The sequence below is a fragment of the Oncorhynchus nerka genome, linkage group LG11 (genome assembly GCF_034236695.1).
Source record: "Oncorhynchus nerka isolate Pitt River linkage group LG11, Oner_Uvic_2.0, whole genome shotgun sequence".
NCBI lineage: Eukaryota > Metazoa > Chordata > Actinopteri > Salmoniformes > Salmonidae > Oncorhynchus > Oncorhynchus nerka.
This window is the reverse complement of record NC_088406.1, coordinates 6,463,598-6,480,811: the sequence shown is the minus strand read 5'-3', so window position 1 is coordinate 6,480,811 and position 17,214 is coordinate 6,463,598. Positions and strand designations below refer to the sequence as shown.

The 17,214-nt window shown below is 44.5% G+C and overlaps 1 protein-coding gene across 1 annotated transcript in view; it reads left to right on the top strand.

Annotated features, from left to right (window-relative positions):
* Nucleotides 1-17,214, top strand: part of mtus2b (microtubule associated tumor suppressor candidate 2b) — a 127,131-nt gene that overhangs the window by 107,342 nt on the left and 2,575 nt on the right. The window contains exons 10-16 of the mRNA XM_065024959.1: nt 2,435-2,501; nt 9,758-9,972; nt 13,996-14,101; nt 14,501-14,574; nt 14,658-14,756; nt 16,151-16,270; nt 16,908-17,008. Of these exons, the coding sequence (XP_064881031.1) occupies nt 2,435-2,501; nt 9,758-9,972; nt 13,996-14,101; nt 14,501-14,574; nt 14,658-14,756; nt 16,151-16,270; nt 16,908-17,008 (782 nt within the window). The remainder of the gene's footprint in view (nt 1-2,434; nt 2,502-9,757; nt 9,973-13,995; nt 14,102-14,500; nt 14,575-14,657; nt 14,757-16,150; nt 16,271-16,907; nt 17,009-17,214) is intronic.

The following is a 17,214-nucleotide window of genomic DNA, read 5'->3' as shown; positions in this document are numbered from 1 at the left end:
GTCTGCTCTATGTCCTGACTCTAGTCTGCTGGTCTGCTCTATGTCGTGACTCTAGTCTGCTGGTCTGCTCTATGTCCTGACTCTAGTCTGCTCTATGTCCTGACTCTAGTCTGCTGGTCTGCTCTATGTCGTGACTCTAGTCTGCTCTATGTCCTGACTCTAGTCTGCTGGTCTGCTCTATGTCCTGACTCTAGTCTGCTAGTCTGCTCTATGTCCTGACTCTAGTCTGCTGGTCTGCTCTATGTCCTGACTCTAGTCTGCTGGTCTGCTCTATGTCCTGACTCTAGTCTGCTGGTCTGCTCTATGTCGTGACTCTGGTCTGCTCTATGTCGTGACTCTGGTATACTGGTCTGCTCTATGTCATGACTCTGGTCTGCTGGTCTGCTCTATGTCATGACTCTGGTCTGCTCTATGTCATGAATCTGGTATACTGGTCTGCTCTTTGTCATGACTCTGGTCTGCTCTATGTCATGACTCTAGTCTGCTCTATGTCATGACTCTGGTATACTGGTCTGCTCTATGTCATGACTCTGGTTTGCTCTATGTCATGACTCTGGTCTGCTCTATGTCCTGACTCTGGTCTACTGGTCTGCTCTATGTCCTGACTCTGGTCTACTGGTCTGCTCTATGTCGTGACTATGGTCTGCTCTATGTCATGACTCTGGTCTACTGCTCTGATGTATTAGATGGCTGTGTAGCCCTGAGGAGAGAATATTTAATTTATTTTATAGATGGAGCAGCTGATGTCCTTGAGGACAGAAAGCAGTGTGATGACACTCCCTGTCTCCCTGTCTCCTTGTCTCCCTGTCTCTCTGTCTCCCTGTCTCCCTGCGTGATGACACTCCCTGTCTCTCTGTCTCCCTGTCTCTCTGTCTCCCTGTCTCTCTATGTGATGACACTCCCTGACTCCCTGTCTCTCTGTCTCCCTGTGTGATGACACTCCCTGTCTCCCTGTCTCTCTGTCTCCCTGTCTCCCTGTGTGATGACACTCCCTGTATCCCTGTCTCCCTGTCTCCCTCTCTGTCTCCCTCTCTCCCTGTCTCTCTGTCTCCCTCTCTCCCTGTTTCTCTGTCTCCCTGTCTCTCTGTGTGATGACACTCCCTGTCTCCCTGTCTCTCTGTCTCCCTCTCTCCCTGTCTCTCTGTCTCCCTGTCTCCCTGTGTGATGACACTCCCTGTCTCCCTGTCTCTCTGTGTGATGACACTCCCTGTCTCCCTGTCTCCCTGTGTGATGACACTCCCTGTCTCCCTGTGTGATGACACTCCCTGTCTCCCTGTCTCCCTGTCTCTCTGTGTGATGACACTCCCTGTCTCCTTGTGTGTTCTGCGTTCCAGGAAGTAAATGGATTATGTTGCCGTGGTAAAGGGGAATATGAGATGAGGAAGGAGGGGCTGGCTGGGGGACTGGGCTTCCTTCATCGCCACTGACCTGAAAGCAAACGCTGGATGTCTGCCAAGTATTCCATGTCACCGTTTCTTTGTTTTATTCATATCGGTGCAGATGAAGGAAAGCATCCAGCGTTTGCTTTCTCCTGGTCTATTTAGAACAGTGTTAGCCTCAGCTTCATCTATACATGAGTCCATCATGGTTATTTGGCTAGTAACTTCCTGTTCTCTCTCTCCTGGTCTATTTAGAACAGTGTTAGCTAAGTGCCTCAACGTCCTGCAATATAAATCAATCATTCACATCAGATATACATTGTTAAACTGTTGGTTTATATTGATCTGATCTTATTTACTACTTGTGTTTATGTGACGTGGTGCAAAGGAGGTGATCAAAATATAAATATATTTTTAATCAGTGTGATGGTGTGTGTGTTTTGTGTTGTGTCATGCTTTGTGATTAGGGTTGTTCTGGCTCTAGCAGGGTGTCACGTTATAAAGAGTCCCCATGCAGGGCTGTTCTGGCTCTGCTCGGACTGGGAAGATGATGCTCTAGCAGGGTGTCACGTTATAAAGAGTCCCCATGCAGGGCTGTTCTGGCTCTGCTCGGACTGGGAAGATGATGCTCTAGCAGGGTGTCACGTCATAAAGTGTCCCCAGGGATGTAGCTGGGAGCATCATTCATCATGTTAACTGCTCACACACACACAACAATATACTGTACTTTGATGTATGCCCCAAGAGACATGTACACCAGTGGAGACTGCTGAGGGGAGGACGGCTCATAATAATGACTGGAACGGAGTATATGGAATGGCATCAAACGCCATGGAAACCATTCCACTGATTCCACTCCAGCTATTACCATGAGCCCCGTCCTCCTCAATTAAGGCGTCACCAACCTCCTGTGATGTACCGGTGATTTCAGGTCAACCTCAGAGAAGTAGTTTCAACCTCAAGGGTCCTGCTTTGTTTAACAAAAAAACAAAAACAAAAAAACGACTGTTAAAAACATATCCTCCACGCTTGACGGAAGTGTCTGTGTGTTTCAGAGTGAGAGTGCCATCCTGAAGGAGAGGGAACTGTCCCTGGAGCTTGCCAGGATCAGGGATGAAGTGGGTAAGTCTACGCCTGCCATGCCAGTTGGATTGCTAGCTGAATTGGAGGCTAAATGCTATCTGGATTGGAGGCTAAATGCTATCTGGATTGCTAGCTGAATGCTATCTGGATTGCTAGCTGAATGCTATCTGGGTTGCTAGCTGAATGCTATCTGGATTGCTAGCTAAATGCTATCTGGGTTGCTAGCTGAATGCTATCTGGATTGCTAGCTGAATGCTATCTGGGTTGCTAGCTGAATGCTATCTGGATTGCTAGCTGAATGCTATCTGGATTGCTAGCTGAATGCTATCTGGGTTGCTAGCTGAATGCTATCTGGATTGCTAGCTGAATGCTATCTGGATTGCTAGCTGAATGCTTCTGGGTTGCTAGCTGAATGCTTTCTGGGTTGCTAGCTGAATGCTATCTGGATTGCTAGCTGAATGCTATCTAGATTGCTAGCTGAATGCTATCTGGGTTGCTAGCTGAATGCTATCTGGATTGCTAGCTGGATGCCACATGTTTCCGGAAATGTGACATTTTAGGAGATAGGGGACTATAGACAAGATACACTGAGTGGTTGCCTGCTAGGTAGGGAGATGGTGAGTCACTGGGCTGTGGCAGCAGGTATGCTACATTACCATGTAATCTATTATACAGAATATGAACCTGTAACGACAGGGCAGGAGCTAGTCTCCCTAGAGAGGGATGGGCCTGGTGAAGGATTCAGGTTAGTCAGGTTACCCTGTCTGATATGTTGGGAGATTCAGGTTAGTCAGGTTACCCTGTTTGATATGTTGGGGGATTCAGGTTAGTCAGGTTACCCTGTTTGATATGTTGGGGGATTCAGGTTAGTCAGGTTACCCTGTCTGATATGTTGGGGGATTCAGGTTAGTCAGGTTACCCTGTCTGATATGTTGGGGGATTCAGGTTAGTCAGGTTACCCTGTCTGATATGTTGGGGGATTCAGGTTAGTCAGGTTACCCTGTCTGATATGTTGGGGGATTCAGGTTAGTCAGGTTACCCTGTCTGATATGTTGGGGGATTCAGGTTAGTCAGGTTACCCTGTCTGATATGTTGGGGGATTCAGGTTAGTCAGGTTACCCTGTCTGATATGTTGGGGGATTCAGGTTAGTCAGGTTACCCTGTCTGATATGTTGGGGGATTCAGGTTAGTCAGGTTACCCTGTCTGATATGTTGGGGGATTCAGATTAGTCAGGTTACCATTCAGCATATAAATGTTACCCTGTATAAGGGCACAAGGCGAGACCCAAATGCAGACACAGGAGGCAGATGGTTGAGCTCCGATATTTATTATACCAAAAGGGAGGAGGCAAAAGGCAGGTCGGGTACAGGTGAGAGTTCATAAACCAGGTCAGAGTCCAAACAGTACAAGACGATAGGCAGGCTCGAGGTCAAGACAGGCAGGGGTTCAGTAACGAGGTCAGAGTCCAAACGGTACCAGGCTCGAGGTCAGGGTCAGGCAGACGGGCTCAGAGTCAGGACAAATCCAGGAGGGCGAGAAAAAGAGAGACTGGGAAAAGCAGGAGCTGAGACACAAAAACGCTGGTTGACTTGAGAAACAGGACGAACTGGCACAGAGAGACAAGAAACACAGGGATAAATACACTGGCACAGAGAGACAGGAAACACAGGGATAAATACACTGGCACAGAGAGACAAGAAACACAGGGATAAATACACTGGCACAGAGAGACAGGAAACACAGGGATAAATACACTGGCACAGAGAGACAAGAAACACAGGGATAAATACACTGGCACAGAGAGACAGGAAACACAGGGATAAATACACTGGTACAGAGAGACAGGAAACACAGGGATAAATACACTGGCACAGAGAGACAGGAAACACAGGGATAAATACACTGGCCCAGAGAGACAAGAAACACAGGGATAAATACACTGGCACAGAGAGACAGGAAACACAGGGATAAATACACTGGTACAGAGAGACAAGAAACACAGGGATAAATACACTGGTACAGAGAGACAGGAAACACAGGGATAAATACACTGGCACAGAGAGACAGGAAACACAGGGATAAATACACTGGGGATAATAAGTGACACCTGGAGGGGGGTGGAGACAATCACAGGGACAGGTGAACCAGATCAGGGCGTGGTGACACCCTCTCTGATCAGCATAGTCATGTTGTCCTGTCTGATAGTCATGTTGTCCTGTCTGATAGTCATGTTGTCCTGTCTGATAGTCATGTTGCCCTGTATGATAGTCATGTTGCCCTGTATGATAGTCATGTTGTCCTGTCTGATAGTCATGTTGCCCTGTCTGATAGTCATGTTGTCCTGTCTGATAGTCATGTTGTCCTGTCTGATAGTCATGTTGCCCTGTCTGATAGTCATGTTGCCCTGTCTGATAGTCATGTTGTCCTGTCTGATAGTCATGTTGCCCTGTCTGATAGTCATGTTGTCCTGTCTGATAGTCATGTTGCCCTGTCTGATAGTCATGTTGTCCTGTCTGATAGTCATGTTGTCCTGTCTGATAGTCATGTTGCCCTGTCTGATAGTCATGTTGTCCTGTCTGATAGTCATGTTGTCCTGTCTGATAGTCATGTTGTCCTGTCTGATAGTCATGTTACCCTGTCTGATAGTCATGTTGCCCTGTATGATAGTCATGTTGCCCTGTCTGATAGTCATGTTGTCCTGTCTGATAGTCATGTTGTCCTGTCTGATAGTCATGTTGCCCTGTCTGATAGTCATGTTGTCCTGTCTGATAGTCATGTTGTCCTGTCTGATAGTCATGTTGTCCTGTCTGATAGTCATGTTGTCCTGTCTGATAGTCATGTTGTCCTGTCTGATAGTCATGTTGTCCTGTCTGATAGTCATGTTGTCCTGTCTGATAGTCATGTTGCCCTGTCTGATAGTCATGTTGTCCTGTATGATAGTCATGTTGTCCTGTCTGATAGTCATGTTGTCCTGTCTGATAGTCATGTTACCCTGTCTGATAGTCATGTTGCCCTGTATGATAGTCATGTTGCCCTGTCTGATAGTCATGTTGTCCTGTCTGATAGTCATGTTGTCCTGTCTGATAGTCATGTTGCCCTGTCTGATAGTCATGTTGTCCTGTCTGATAGTCATGTTGTCCTGTCTGATAGTCATGTTGTCCTGTCTGATAGTCATGTTGTCCTGTCTGATAGTCATGTTACCCTGTCTGATAGTCATGTTGCCCTGTATGATAGTCATGTTGCCCTGTCTGATAGTCATGTTGTCCTGTCTGATAGTCATGTTGTCCTGTCTGATAGTCATGTTGCCCTGTCTGATAGTCATGTTGTCCTGTCTGATAGTCATGTTGTCCTGTCTGATAGTCATGTTGTCCTGTCTGATAGTCATGTTGTCCTGTCTGATAGTCATGTTGTCCTGTCTGATAGTCATGTTACCCTGTCTAGGGTATGAGGTAGTTGGAGTGATTGATTGAAGTACTACATTGCATTCAGAAAGTATTCAGACCCTTTTTCCACATTTTGTTACGTTACAGCCTTATCCTAAAATGGATTAAGTAAAAAAAATATTCATCAATCTACACACAATACCCCATAATGACATCACAATACCCCATAATGACATCACAATACCCCATAATGACATCACAATACCCCATAATGACATCACAATACCCCATAATGACATCACAATACCCCATAATGACATCACAATACCCCATAATGACATCACAATACCCCATAATGACATCACAATACCCCATAATGACATCACAATACCCCATAATGACATCACAATACCCCATAATGACATCACAATACCCCATAATGACATCACAATACCCCATAACGACATCACAATACCCCATAATGACACAATACCCCATAATGACACAATACCCCATAACGACATCACAATACCCCATAATGACATCACAATACCCCATAATGACATAATACCCCATAATGACATCACAATACCCCATAATGACATCACAATACCCCATAATGACATCACAATACCCCATAATGACATCACAATACCCCATAATGACATCACAATACCCCATAATGACATCACAATACCCCATAATGACATCACAATACCCCATAACGACATCACAATACCCCATAATGACATCACAATACCCATAATGACATCATAATGACATCACAATACCCCATAATGACATCACAATACCCCATAATGACATCACAATACCCCATAATGACATCACAATACCCCATAATGACATCACAATACCCCATAATGACATCACAATACCCCATAATGACATCACAATACCCCATAATGACATCACAATACCCCATAATGACATCACATAATGACATCACAATACCCCATAATGACATCACAATGACATCACAATACCCCATAATGACATCAAATACCCCATAATGACATCACAACAGCCACTTTACAATAGTGCATCTAAATCTTTTATCACAATACCCCATAATGACATCACAATACCCCATAATGAGAAAGTGAAAACAGGTTTAAAAAAACAAAACAGAAATACCTTATTTACATAAGTATTCAGACTCTTTGCTATGAGACTCGAAATTGAGCTCAGGTGCATCCTGTTTCAATTGATCATCCTTGAGATGTTTCTACAACTTGATTGGAGTCCACCTGTGGTAAATTCAATTGATTGGACATGATTTGGAAAGGCACACACATGTCTATATAAAGTCCCGCAGTTGACAGTTAATTTCAGAGCCAAAACCAAGCCAAGAGGTCGAAGGAATTTTCCAAAGAGATCCGAGACAGGAATCTGTCAAGGCACAGATCTGGGGAAGGGTAACAAAACATGCAACATTGAAGGTCCCCAAAAACGCATTGACCTCCATCATTCTTATATGGAAGAAGTTTGGAATCACCAAAACTCTTCCTAGAGCTGGCTGCCTGGCCAAACCGAGCAATCCGGGGATAAGGAACTGATAAGGAGGTGATCAAGAACCTGATGGTGACTCTGACAGAGCTCCAGAGTTCCTCTGTGGAGATGGGAGAACCTTCCAGAAGGACAACCATCTCTGCAACACTCCACCACTTTTACCTTTATGGAGTTTGCCAGACGGAAGCCTCCCCTCAGTAAAAGGCACATGACAGCCCACTTTTGCCAAAAGATATCTACAAGATTCTCAGGTCTGATGTTACCAAGATTAAACTTTTGGGTCTGAATGCCAAGCGTCATGTCTGGAGGAAACCTGGCACCATCCCAACAGTGAAGCATGGTGGTGGCAGCATCATGCTGTGGGGATGTTTTTCAGCGGCAGGGACTGGGGGACTAGTCAGGATTGAGAGAAAGAACGGTGCAAAGTACAGACAGATCCTTCTAACGGGACAATGACCCTAAGCACACAACCAAGACAATGCAGGAGTGGCTTCTGAATGTCCTTGAGTGGCCCAGCCAGAGGCCAGATTTGAGCGTCTGCTAAATGACTTAAATGTAAATGTAACCCAATCGAACTTTTCTGGAGAGACTTGAAAATAGCTGTGCAGCGACGTTGCCTTCGACCTGACAGAGCTTGAAAGGATCTGCAGAGAATAATAGGAGAAACTCCCCAAATACAGGTGTGCCAAGCATGTAGTGTCATGCCCAAGACTCAAGGCTGTAAAGGTGCTTCAACAAAGTACTGCGAAAAGGGTCTGAATACTTAATGTACATTTTTGCTTTGTCATTATGGGGTATTGTGTGTAGATTGATGAGAAAGCCCACCAGAAAGTGTCCTACAGAACAATCAGAAAGGGGATTCATCAGAAAAAATGACTTTACCCCAGTCCTCAGCAGTCCAATCCCTGTACCCTTTGCAGAATATCAGTCTGATGTTTTTCCTGGAGAGAAGTGGCTTCTTTGCTGCCCTTCTTGACACCAAGCCATCCTCCAAAAGTCTTCACCTCACTGTGTGTGCAGATGAACTCACACCTGCCTGCTGCCATTCCTAAGCAAGCTCTGTACTGGTGGTGCCCTGATCCCGAAGCTGAATCAACATTAGGAGACGGTCCTGGCGCTTGCTGGACTTTCTTCCGCGCCCTGAAGCATTCTTCACAACAATTGAACCGCTCTCCTTGAAGTTCTTGATGATCTGATAAATGGTTGATTTAGGTGCAATCTTATTTGCAGCAATATCCTTGCCTGGGAAGCCCTTTTTGTGCAAAGCAATGATGACGGCACGTGTTTCCTTGCAGGTAACCATGGTTGACAGAGGAAGAACAATGATTCCAAGCACCACCCTCCTTTTGAAGATTACAGTCTGTTATTCAAACTCAGTCAGCATGACAGAGTGATCTCCAGCCTTGTCCTCGTCAACAATCACACCTGTGTTAACGAGAGAATCACTGACATGATGTCAGCTGGTCCTTTTGTGGCAGGGCTGAAATGCAGTGGAAATATTTTGGGGGGGATTCAGTTCATTTACATGGCAAATAGGGACTTTGTAATTAATTGCTATTCATCTGATCACTCTTCATAACATTCTGGAGTATATGAAATTGCCATCATGCAAACTGAAGCAGCAGACTTTGTGAAAATTAATATTTGTGTCATTCTCAAACAGTTTGGTCACGACTGTAAAGTCCCTGGTTTGAATCCAGGCTGTTTCACATCCGGCCGTGATTGGGAGTCCCATAGGGCGGTGCACAACTGGCCCAGCGTCGTCCGGGTTTGGCCGTCATTGTAAATAAGAATTAGTTCTTAACAAGGCAGCGTGAAGATTAATATGTGTCATTCTCAAAACTTTTGGCCACGACTGTACATGTGACAGTACCCCCCCTGTCACATGTGACAGCAAAACTTGACTTGACTCTAAAGGGGAGGGGCTCAAAAACACATGGACAGTAGCGCCAACATTAAATTCAACATTACACACAGACACAGACACACACACACAGACACACACACAGACACACACACACACACACACACGTCAGCTCAGACAGATCCAACCCCGAATCTCATTGGTTCTGTAATCAAACCGAATTGTATCGCACGTGTCAAACTCATTCCACGGCAGGTTTTCGCCCCTCCCTTGGAATTGATGAACTAAAGGTCACTAATTAGTAAAGACCTCCTCTCACCTGGTTGTCTAGGGTTTAACTGAAAGGAAAAAAAAACAAAATCCCGCAGACACTAAGCCCTCCAAGGAATGAGTTTGACACTCCTGCTGTATGGAATCTAGAGACATATTGAATCGTCTTGAAAACGTAAAGATCCCTAGTAAATATAATATCCTTCTTATCTATGTCTCCTCCTCCCTCAACCCCCCCCCCCCCAAGCCTCAAGTGTGTCGCGGTGGGAGAATCTGCAGCAGGACAAGGGGGAGTTGGAGCGGAGGTTTGAGCGGGAGCTGGAGGGTCTGCGTGCCCAGCAGCAGAGTGAGCTGGGCCGGCTGGAGGAAAGACTGAGGCAGTATCACAGCCTAGAGATACAGCGCCTGGAGGCCCAACGACAGGAGCAGCTGGAGAGACTGAGGACACAGCAGCTGGAGCAGGTAGGGAGGGATATATATACACACACACACACACACACACACACACACACACACACACACACACACACACTAGACTACCTGCCGCGGTTACATGCACACGCACATACATACATACATACATACATATAGTGAGGATAACAAGTATTTGATACACTGACGATTTTGCAGGTTTTCCTACTTACAAAGCACGTAGAGGTCTGTAATTTTATCATAGGTACACTTCAACTGTGAGAGATGGAATCTAAAACAAAAATCCAGAAAATCACATTGTATGATTTTTAAGAAATTAATTTGCATTTTATTGCATGACATAAGTATTTGATCACCTACCAACCAGTAAGAATTTCGGCTCTCACAGACCTGTTAGTTTTTCTTTAAGAAGCCCTCCTGTTCTCCACTCATTACCTGTATTAACTTCTTGCGTCGAGCCATCCCGGATCCGGGATCGTGAATACAGCCTCAAGCTCATTACCATAACGCAACGTTAACTATTCATGAAAATCGCAAATGAAATGAAATTAATCTATTTGCTCTCAAGCTTAGCCTTTTGTTAACAACACTGTCATCTCAGATTTTCAAAATATGCTTCTCAACCATTGCAAAACAAGCATTTGTGTAACAGTATTGATGGCTAACGTAGCATTTAGCGTAGCATTTAGCGTAGCATTTAGCGTTAGCATTCAGCAGGCAACATTTACACAAAAAAACAGAAAAGCATTCAAATAAAATCATTTACCTTTGAAGAACTTCAGATGTTTTCAATGAGGAGACTCTCAGATAGCAAATGTTCAGTTTTTCCTGAAAGATTATTTGTTTAGGACAAATCGCTCCGTTTTCTGCGTCACGTTTAGCTACGAAAAAAACCCTGTATCCAGGATTGTGTAAATCTATCAGCAAGCTCATTAGTATAACACAAAGTTAACTATTCATGAAAATCGCAAATGAAATGAAATTAATCTATTTGCTCTCAAGCTTAGCCTTTTGTTAACAACACTGTCATCTCAGATTTTCAAAATATGCTTTTGAACCATAGCTAAACAAGCATTTACCTTTGAAGAACTTCAGATGTTTTCAATGAGGAGACTCTGTTAGATAGCAAATGTTCCGTTTTTACAAAAAATATTATTTGTGTCGACTAATCGCTCCGTTTTGTTCATCGCGTTTGGGTAAGAAAAAAGAAGAAAAAAGTCATTGAACTTTTTCCAAATTAACTCCATAATATCGACAGAAACATGGCAAATGTTTAGAATCAATCCTCAAGGTGTTTTTCACATATCGATAAAATCCATCGTGGCATTTTACTTTCAATTCTGAAGAAATGGAACGCGCATGGCCCTACAGATTACGCACACAGGACAAACACCAGGTAAATGTAGTCCTTATGGTCAATCTTCCAATGATATGCCTACAAAAACAATGCTGCAGACACCTCGGGGAATAGACAGAAAGCGCAGGCTCATTCATGGCGCATTCACAGCCATATGAGACATTGGAACACAGCGCCTTCAGAATCTGGGGCTGTATGAAACTTCATCTTGGTTTCGCCTGTTGCATTAGTTCTTATATCTTTGCAGTTTTGGAACAGTTGTGTCTTTCCAAGGCTGTCAATTCCATGCATAGTCGAGCATCTTTTCGTGACAAAATATGCTTTAAAATGAATCCAATAATGACACAGCTAAAGGTTCAACAGGTTAACTGCACCTGTTTTTACCTGTATAAAAGACACCTGTCCACACACTCAATCAAACAGACTCCAACCTCTCCACAATGGCCAAGACCATGCTGTGTAAGGACATCAGGGATAAAATTGTAGACCTGCACAAGGCTGGGATTTAGGCAAGCAGCTTGGTGAGAAAACAACTGTTGGCGCAATTATTAGAAAATGGAAGAAGTTCAAGATGATGGTCAATCAACCTCGGTCTGGGGCTCCATGCAAGATCTCACCTTGTGGGGCATCAATGATCATGAGGAAGGTGAGGGATCAGCCCAGAACTACACGGCAGGACCTGGTCATTGACCTGAAGAGAGCTGGGACCACAGTCTCAAAGAAAACCATTAGTAAAAAATGGATTAAAATCCTGCAGCGCACGCAATTTGCCAATGACCATCTGGATGATCCAGAGGAGGAATGGGAGAAGGTCATGTGGTCTGATGAGACAAAAATAGAGCTTTTTGGTCTAAACTCCACTCGCCGTGTTTGGAGGAAGAAGAAGGATGAGTACAACCCCAAGAACACCATCCCAACTATGAAGCATGGAGATGGAAACATCATTATTTGGGGATGCTTTTCTGAAAAGAGGACAGGATGACTGCACCGTATTGAGGGGAGGATGGATGGGGCCATGTATCGCGAGATCTTGGCCAACAACCTCCTTCCCTCAGTAAGAGCATTGAAGATGGGTCGTGGCTGGGTCTTCCAGCATGACAACGACCCGAAACACACAGCCAGGGCAACTAAGGAGTGGCTCTGTAAGAAGCATCTCAAGGAGGGAGTTGAAAGTCTGTATTGCCCAGCGACAGCCCAGAAACCTGAAGGATCTGGAGAAGGTCTGTATGGAGGAGAGGGCCAAAATCCCTGCTGTAGTGTGTGCAAACCTGGTCAAGAACTACAGGAAACGTATGATCTCTGTAATTGCAAACAAAGGTTTCTGTACCAAATATTAAGTTCTGCTTTTCTGATGTATCAAATACTTATGTCATGCAATAAAATGCAAATTAAATACTTAAAAATCATACAATGTGATTTTTCTGGATTTTTGTTTTAGATTCCGTCTCTCACAGTTGAAGTGTACCTATGATAAAAAAATTACAGACCTCTACATGCTTTGTAAGTAGGAAACAAGATTCTCTGGTCTATGTTACCAAGATTGAACTCTTTGGCCTGAATTCCAAGCGTCATGTCTGGAGGAAACCTGGCACCATCCCTACGGTGAAACATGGTTGTGGCAGCATCATGCTGTGGGGATGTTTTTCAGCGGCAGGGACTGGGAGACTAGTGAGGATCAAGGGAAGATGAACGGAGTAAAGCACAGGGAGATCCTTGATGAAAACCTACTCCAGAGCGCTCAGGACCTCAGACTGGGGGCGAAGGTTCACCTTCCAACAGGACAACGACCCAAAGCGCACAGCCAAGACAACGCGGGAGTGGATTCGGGACAAGTCTCTGAATGTCCTTGAGTGGCCCAGTCAAAGCCCGGACTTGAACCCGATCGAACATCTCTGGAGAGACTGTGCAGTGACGCTCCCCATCCAACCTGACAGAGCTTGAGAGTATCTGCAGAGAAAAATGAGAGAAACCCCTTAAATACAGGTGTGCCATGCTTGTAGCGTCATACCCAAGAAGACTCAAGACTGTAATCACTGCCAAAGGTGCTTCAACAAGTACTGAGTAAAGGGTCTGAATACATGTGATAAATGTGATATCTTTTTTTTTTTTTTTTTTTATATTTCATTTGTTTTGTTTTTATACATTTGCACAAATGTTTAAAAAGCTTTTTTGGCTTTTTGTCGTTATGGGGTATTGTGATGTCATTAGGGGGTATTGTGATGTCATTATGGGGTATTGTGATGTCATTATGGGGTATTGTGATGTCATTATGGGGTATTGTGATGTCATTATGGGGTATTGTGATGTCATTAGGGGGTATTGTGATGTCATTATGGGGTATTGTGATGTTATTAGGGGGTATTGTGTGTAGATTGATGAGGGGGAAAAGCGATTTAATCCATTTTAGAATAAGACAGTAACGTAACGAAATGTGTAAAAAAATTCTAAGGGTCTGAATACTTTCCGAATGCCACAGTACAGACACATAAAATAACAACAGTAGGTTTTGACTGACTGTGATTGTGACTATATTGTCAATGTGATTTTAGTTTCGTTTTTTTGTGACCAACATTTTTTATTTAGTTTTGTCATTTTTCTTTTTCAGAGGGGGGAGGTTACAGGTACAACGCATAAATAAAAATTAAAAACATATAAAGATCCCCCCCCCCTCCCACTGTGTTCCTGTGTGTCTCCAGATGGAGGAGGTGACGGAGAACCATGAGGAAGCTCTGATTGAAATGGAGAACAACCACAACGACACGCTGGTCACTCTCAAGGAGGAGCATGCCAGGACTGTCAAAAGTACATTTAGAAAATACTGCTCTGTGGACTCTCAACACAACTGAGAGAGAGCGAGAGAGAGAGAGAGAGGGGGGAGGGGAGGGGAGGGAAAGGGAAGGAGAGAGGAGAGAGAGAGAGAGAGAGAGAGGGAGGGGAGGGAAAGGGAAGGGAAGGAGAGAGGAAGAGAGAGAGGGAGGGGAGGGAAAGGGAAGGGAAGGAGAGAGGAAAGCGAGAGAGAGAGAGGGAGGGGAGGGAAAGGGAAGGAGAGAGGAGAGAGAGAGTGAGAGAAAGAGGGAGGGGAGGGAAAGGGAAGGAGAGAGGGAAGAGAAAGAGAGAGAGAGAGAGAGAGAGAGAGAATGCATTATACAGACAGACACTCGACTACATCCTGACTAAATTGTGTTCTGATGTTTCCATCAGACCTGAAGATGGCCCATGAGCAGCAGAGGAAGTCATTGGAAGAGGACTTTGAGAAGCTCAGACTGTCGCTGCAGGTACAGTAGAGTTACGGTAATGTTATCAGTCAATTGTTTGTAATGATTACATACTGTATATAATGTTTTTTACTTCTGTCCAGGACCAGGTGGACACGCTGACGTTTCAGAACCGCAGCCTGAGAGACCGAGCCAAGCGCTTTGAGGAGGCTTTACGCAGGAGCACCGACGAACAGATAGTGGTAACAGCAGCCCCTTTATACCTGCTGCTAACATGCATCCTTTGTCCTAACATGCTAATTGTGATCAGATTTTTTAACTGGGGGTAGATGATTAAAAGAAACACATTGTGATCAGATCATCTCCTGCCCATCTCCGGAGGTAGTCAGACATTGTTATCTGGATATCTTACAAGTGTAGACGGATCTAGACAGTGAAACCATTTAAATCATCGTTATACAGGGTGGCCTAGTGGTTAGAGTGTAGAGGCGGCAGGGTAGCCTAGTGGTTAGAGTGTAGAGGCGGCAGGGTAGCCTAGTGGTTAGAGCGTTGGACTAGTAACCGCAAGTTTGCAAGTTCAAACCCCCGAGCTGACAAGGTCATTCTGCCCCTGAACAGGCAGTTAACCCACTGTTTCCTAGGCCGTCAATTGAAAATAAGAATTTGTTCTCAACTGACTTGCCTGGTTAAATAAAGGTAAAATATATATATTTTTTTATATCTCAGTCTAAAACCATTGACTTTAAAATATACTGAACAAAAAAATATAAATGCAACAATTCTACTGAGTTCATATACGAACCATAATCTATGGATTTGACATGATTGGGCAGGGGCTCAGCCATGGGTGGGCTTGGGAGGGCATAGGCCCACCCACTTGGGAGCCAGGCGCATCCACTTTTTCCCACAGTTGAAAAAGCCGGATGTGGAAGTCCTGAGCTGGCGTGGTTACACGTGGTCTGCGGTTGTGAGGCCCGTTGGACATACTGCCGAAATTCTCTAAAACAACGTTTGGAGGCGGCTTATGGTTGAGAAATGAACATTCAATTATCTGGCAACGGCTCCGGTGGACATTCCTACAGTCAGCATGACAATTGCCCGCGCCCTCAAAACTTGAGACATCTGTGGTATTGTGTTGTGTGACAAAACTGCACATTTTAGAGTGACCTGTTATTGTCCCCAGCACAAGGTGCACCTGTGTAATGATCATGCTGTTTAATCAGATTCTTGATACGCCACACCTGTCAGGTAGATGGATTATCTTGGAAAAGGAGAAATGCTCACTGACAGGGATGTAAACAAAGTTGTTCACAAAATTGTAGAGAAATATGCTTTTTATAGGTGTATGGAAACATTTTGGGGATCTTCGAATTTCAGCTCATACATGTTGCGTTTATGGAATATCTGTCAAATCATGTGCAGAAAGGAAGGGACAGACACAGTGGACAGATAACAGACACATGTTACCGCCATGTGTCGACAAATTACTGGAAATGTGTGCACATTCAGAATGGAGACACAATCAAGACAAAGGACCCATGTCAGCACCAGGTATAGACGGGACTTTAGAGTTGATCAATGCTTGCATTATAAATGGGATCAGTCAGTCCCTAGTCATTTCTTGGTTTGCCTTCAGGATGCTCTGGCTCCATACCAGCACATTGAGGAGGATCTGAAGAGCTTGAAGGAAGTTCTTTTAATGAAGAATCAACAGATCCACGAACAGGATGTCAAGATCTCGGAGCTGGAGAGAATGGTAGGCTCAAAATGAATGGTTATCTGTCAGAATGGTAGGCTCAAAATGAATGGTTATCTGTCAGAATGGTGGGCTCAAAATGAATGGTTATCTGTCAGAATGGTGGGCTCAAAATGAATGGTTATCTGTCAGAATGGTTATGTGTCAGAATGGTTGTGTGTCAGAATGGTTGTGTGTCAGAATGGTTGTGTGTCAGAATGGTTGTGTGTCAGAATGGTTGTGTGTCAGAATGGTTGTGTGTCAGAATGGTTATGTGTCAGAATGGTTGTGTGTCAGAATGGTTATGTGTCAGAATGGTTATGTGTCAGAATGGTTATGTGTCAGAATGGTTATGTGTCAGAATGGTTGTGTGTCAGAATGGTTATGTGTCAGAATGGTTATGTGTCAGAATGGTTGTGTGTCAGAATGCTTATGTGAGAACTCAAGCAAATAAGGCAGAGTGACAGAACGAGCATTCGTACACCTTCAGAGAGTGGTGGCTTTTTAATTGAGCAGAGAAAGCGGTTGGTTTGAATAATTAAACGTTGTGCTGTGTGTGTGTGTGTGTGTGTGTGTGTGTGAGCACTTGTGTGCATGCCTGTGTGTGTGTGTGTAATGTTGAATTTAATGTTGGCGCTACTGTCCATGTGTTTTTGAGCAGGCCCAAAAGAACGTGTTCCTGGAGGAAAGGGTGCAGATGTTACAGCAGCAGAACGAAGACCTGAGGGCCAGGATAGACAAGAACCTAGCCATGTCCAGGTAACAGACACCAGCAGAACGAAGACCTGAGGGCCAGGATAGACAAGAACCTAGCCATGTCCAGGTATTAGACACCAGCAGAATGAAGACCTGAGGGCCAGGATAGACAAGAACCTAGCCATGTCCAGGTAACAGACACCAGCAGAACGAAGACCTGAGGGCCAGGATAGACAAGAACCTAGCCATGTCCAGGTATTAGACACCAG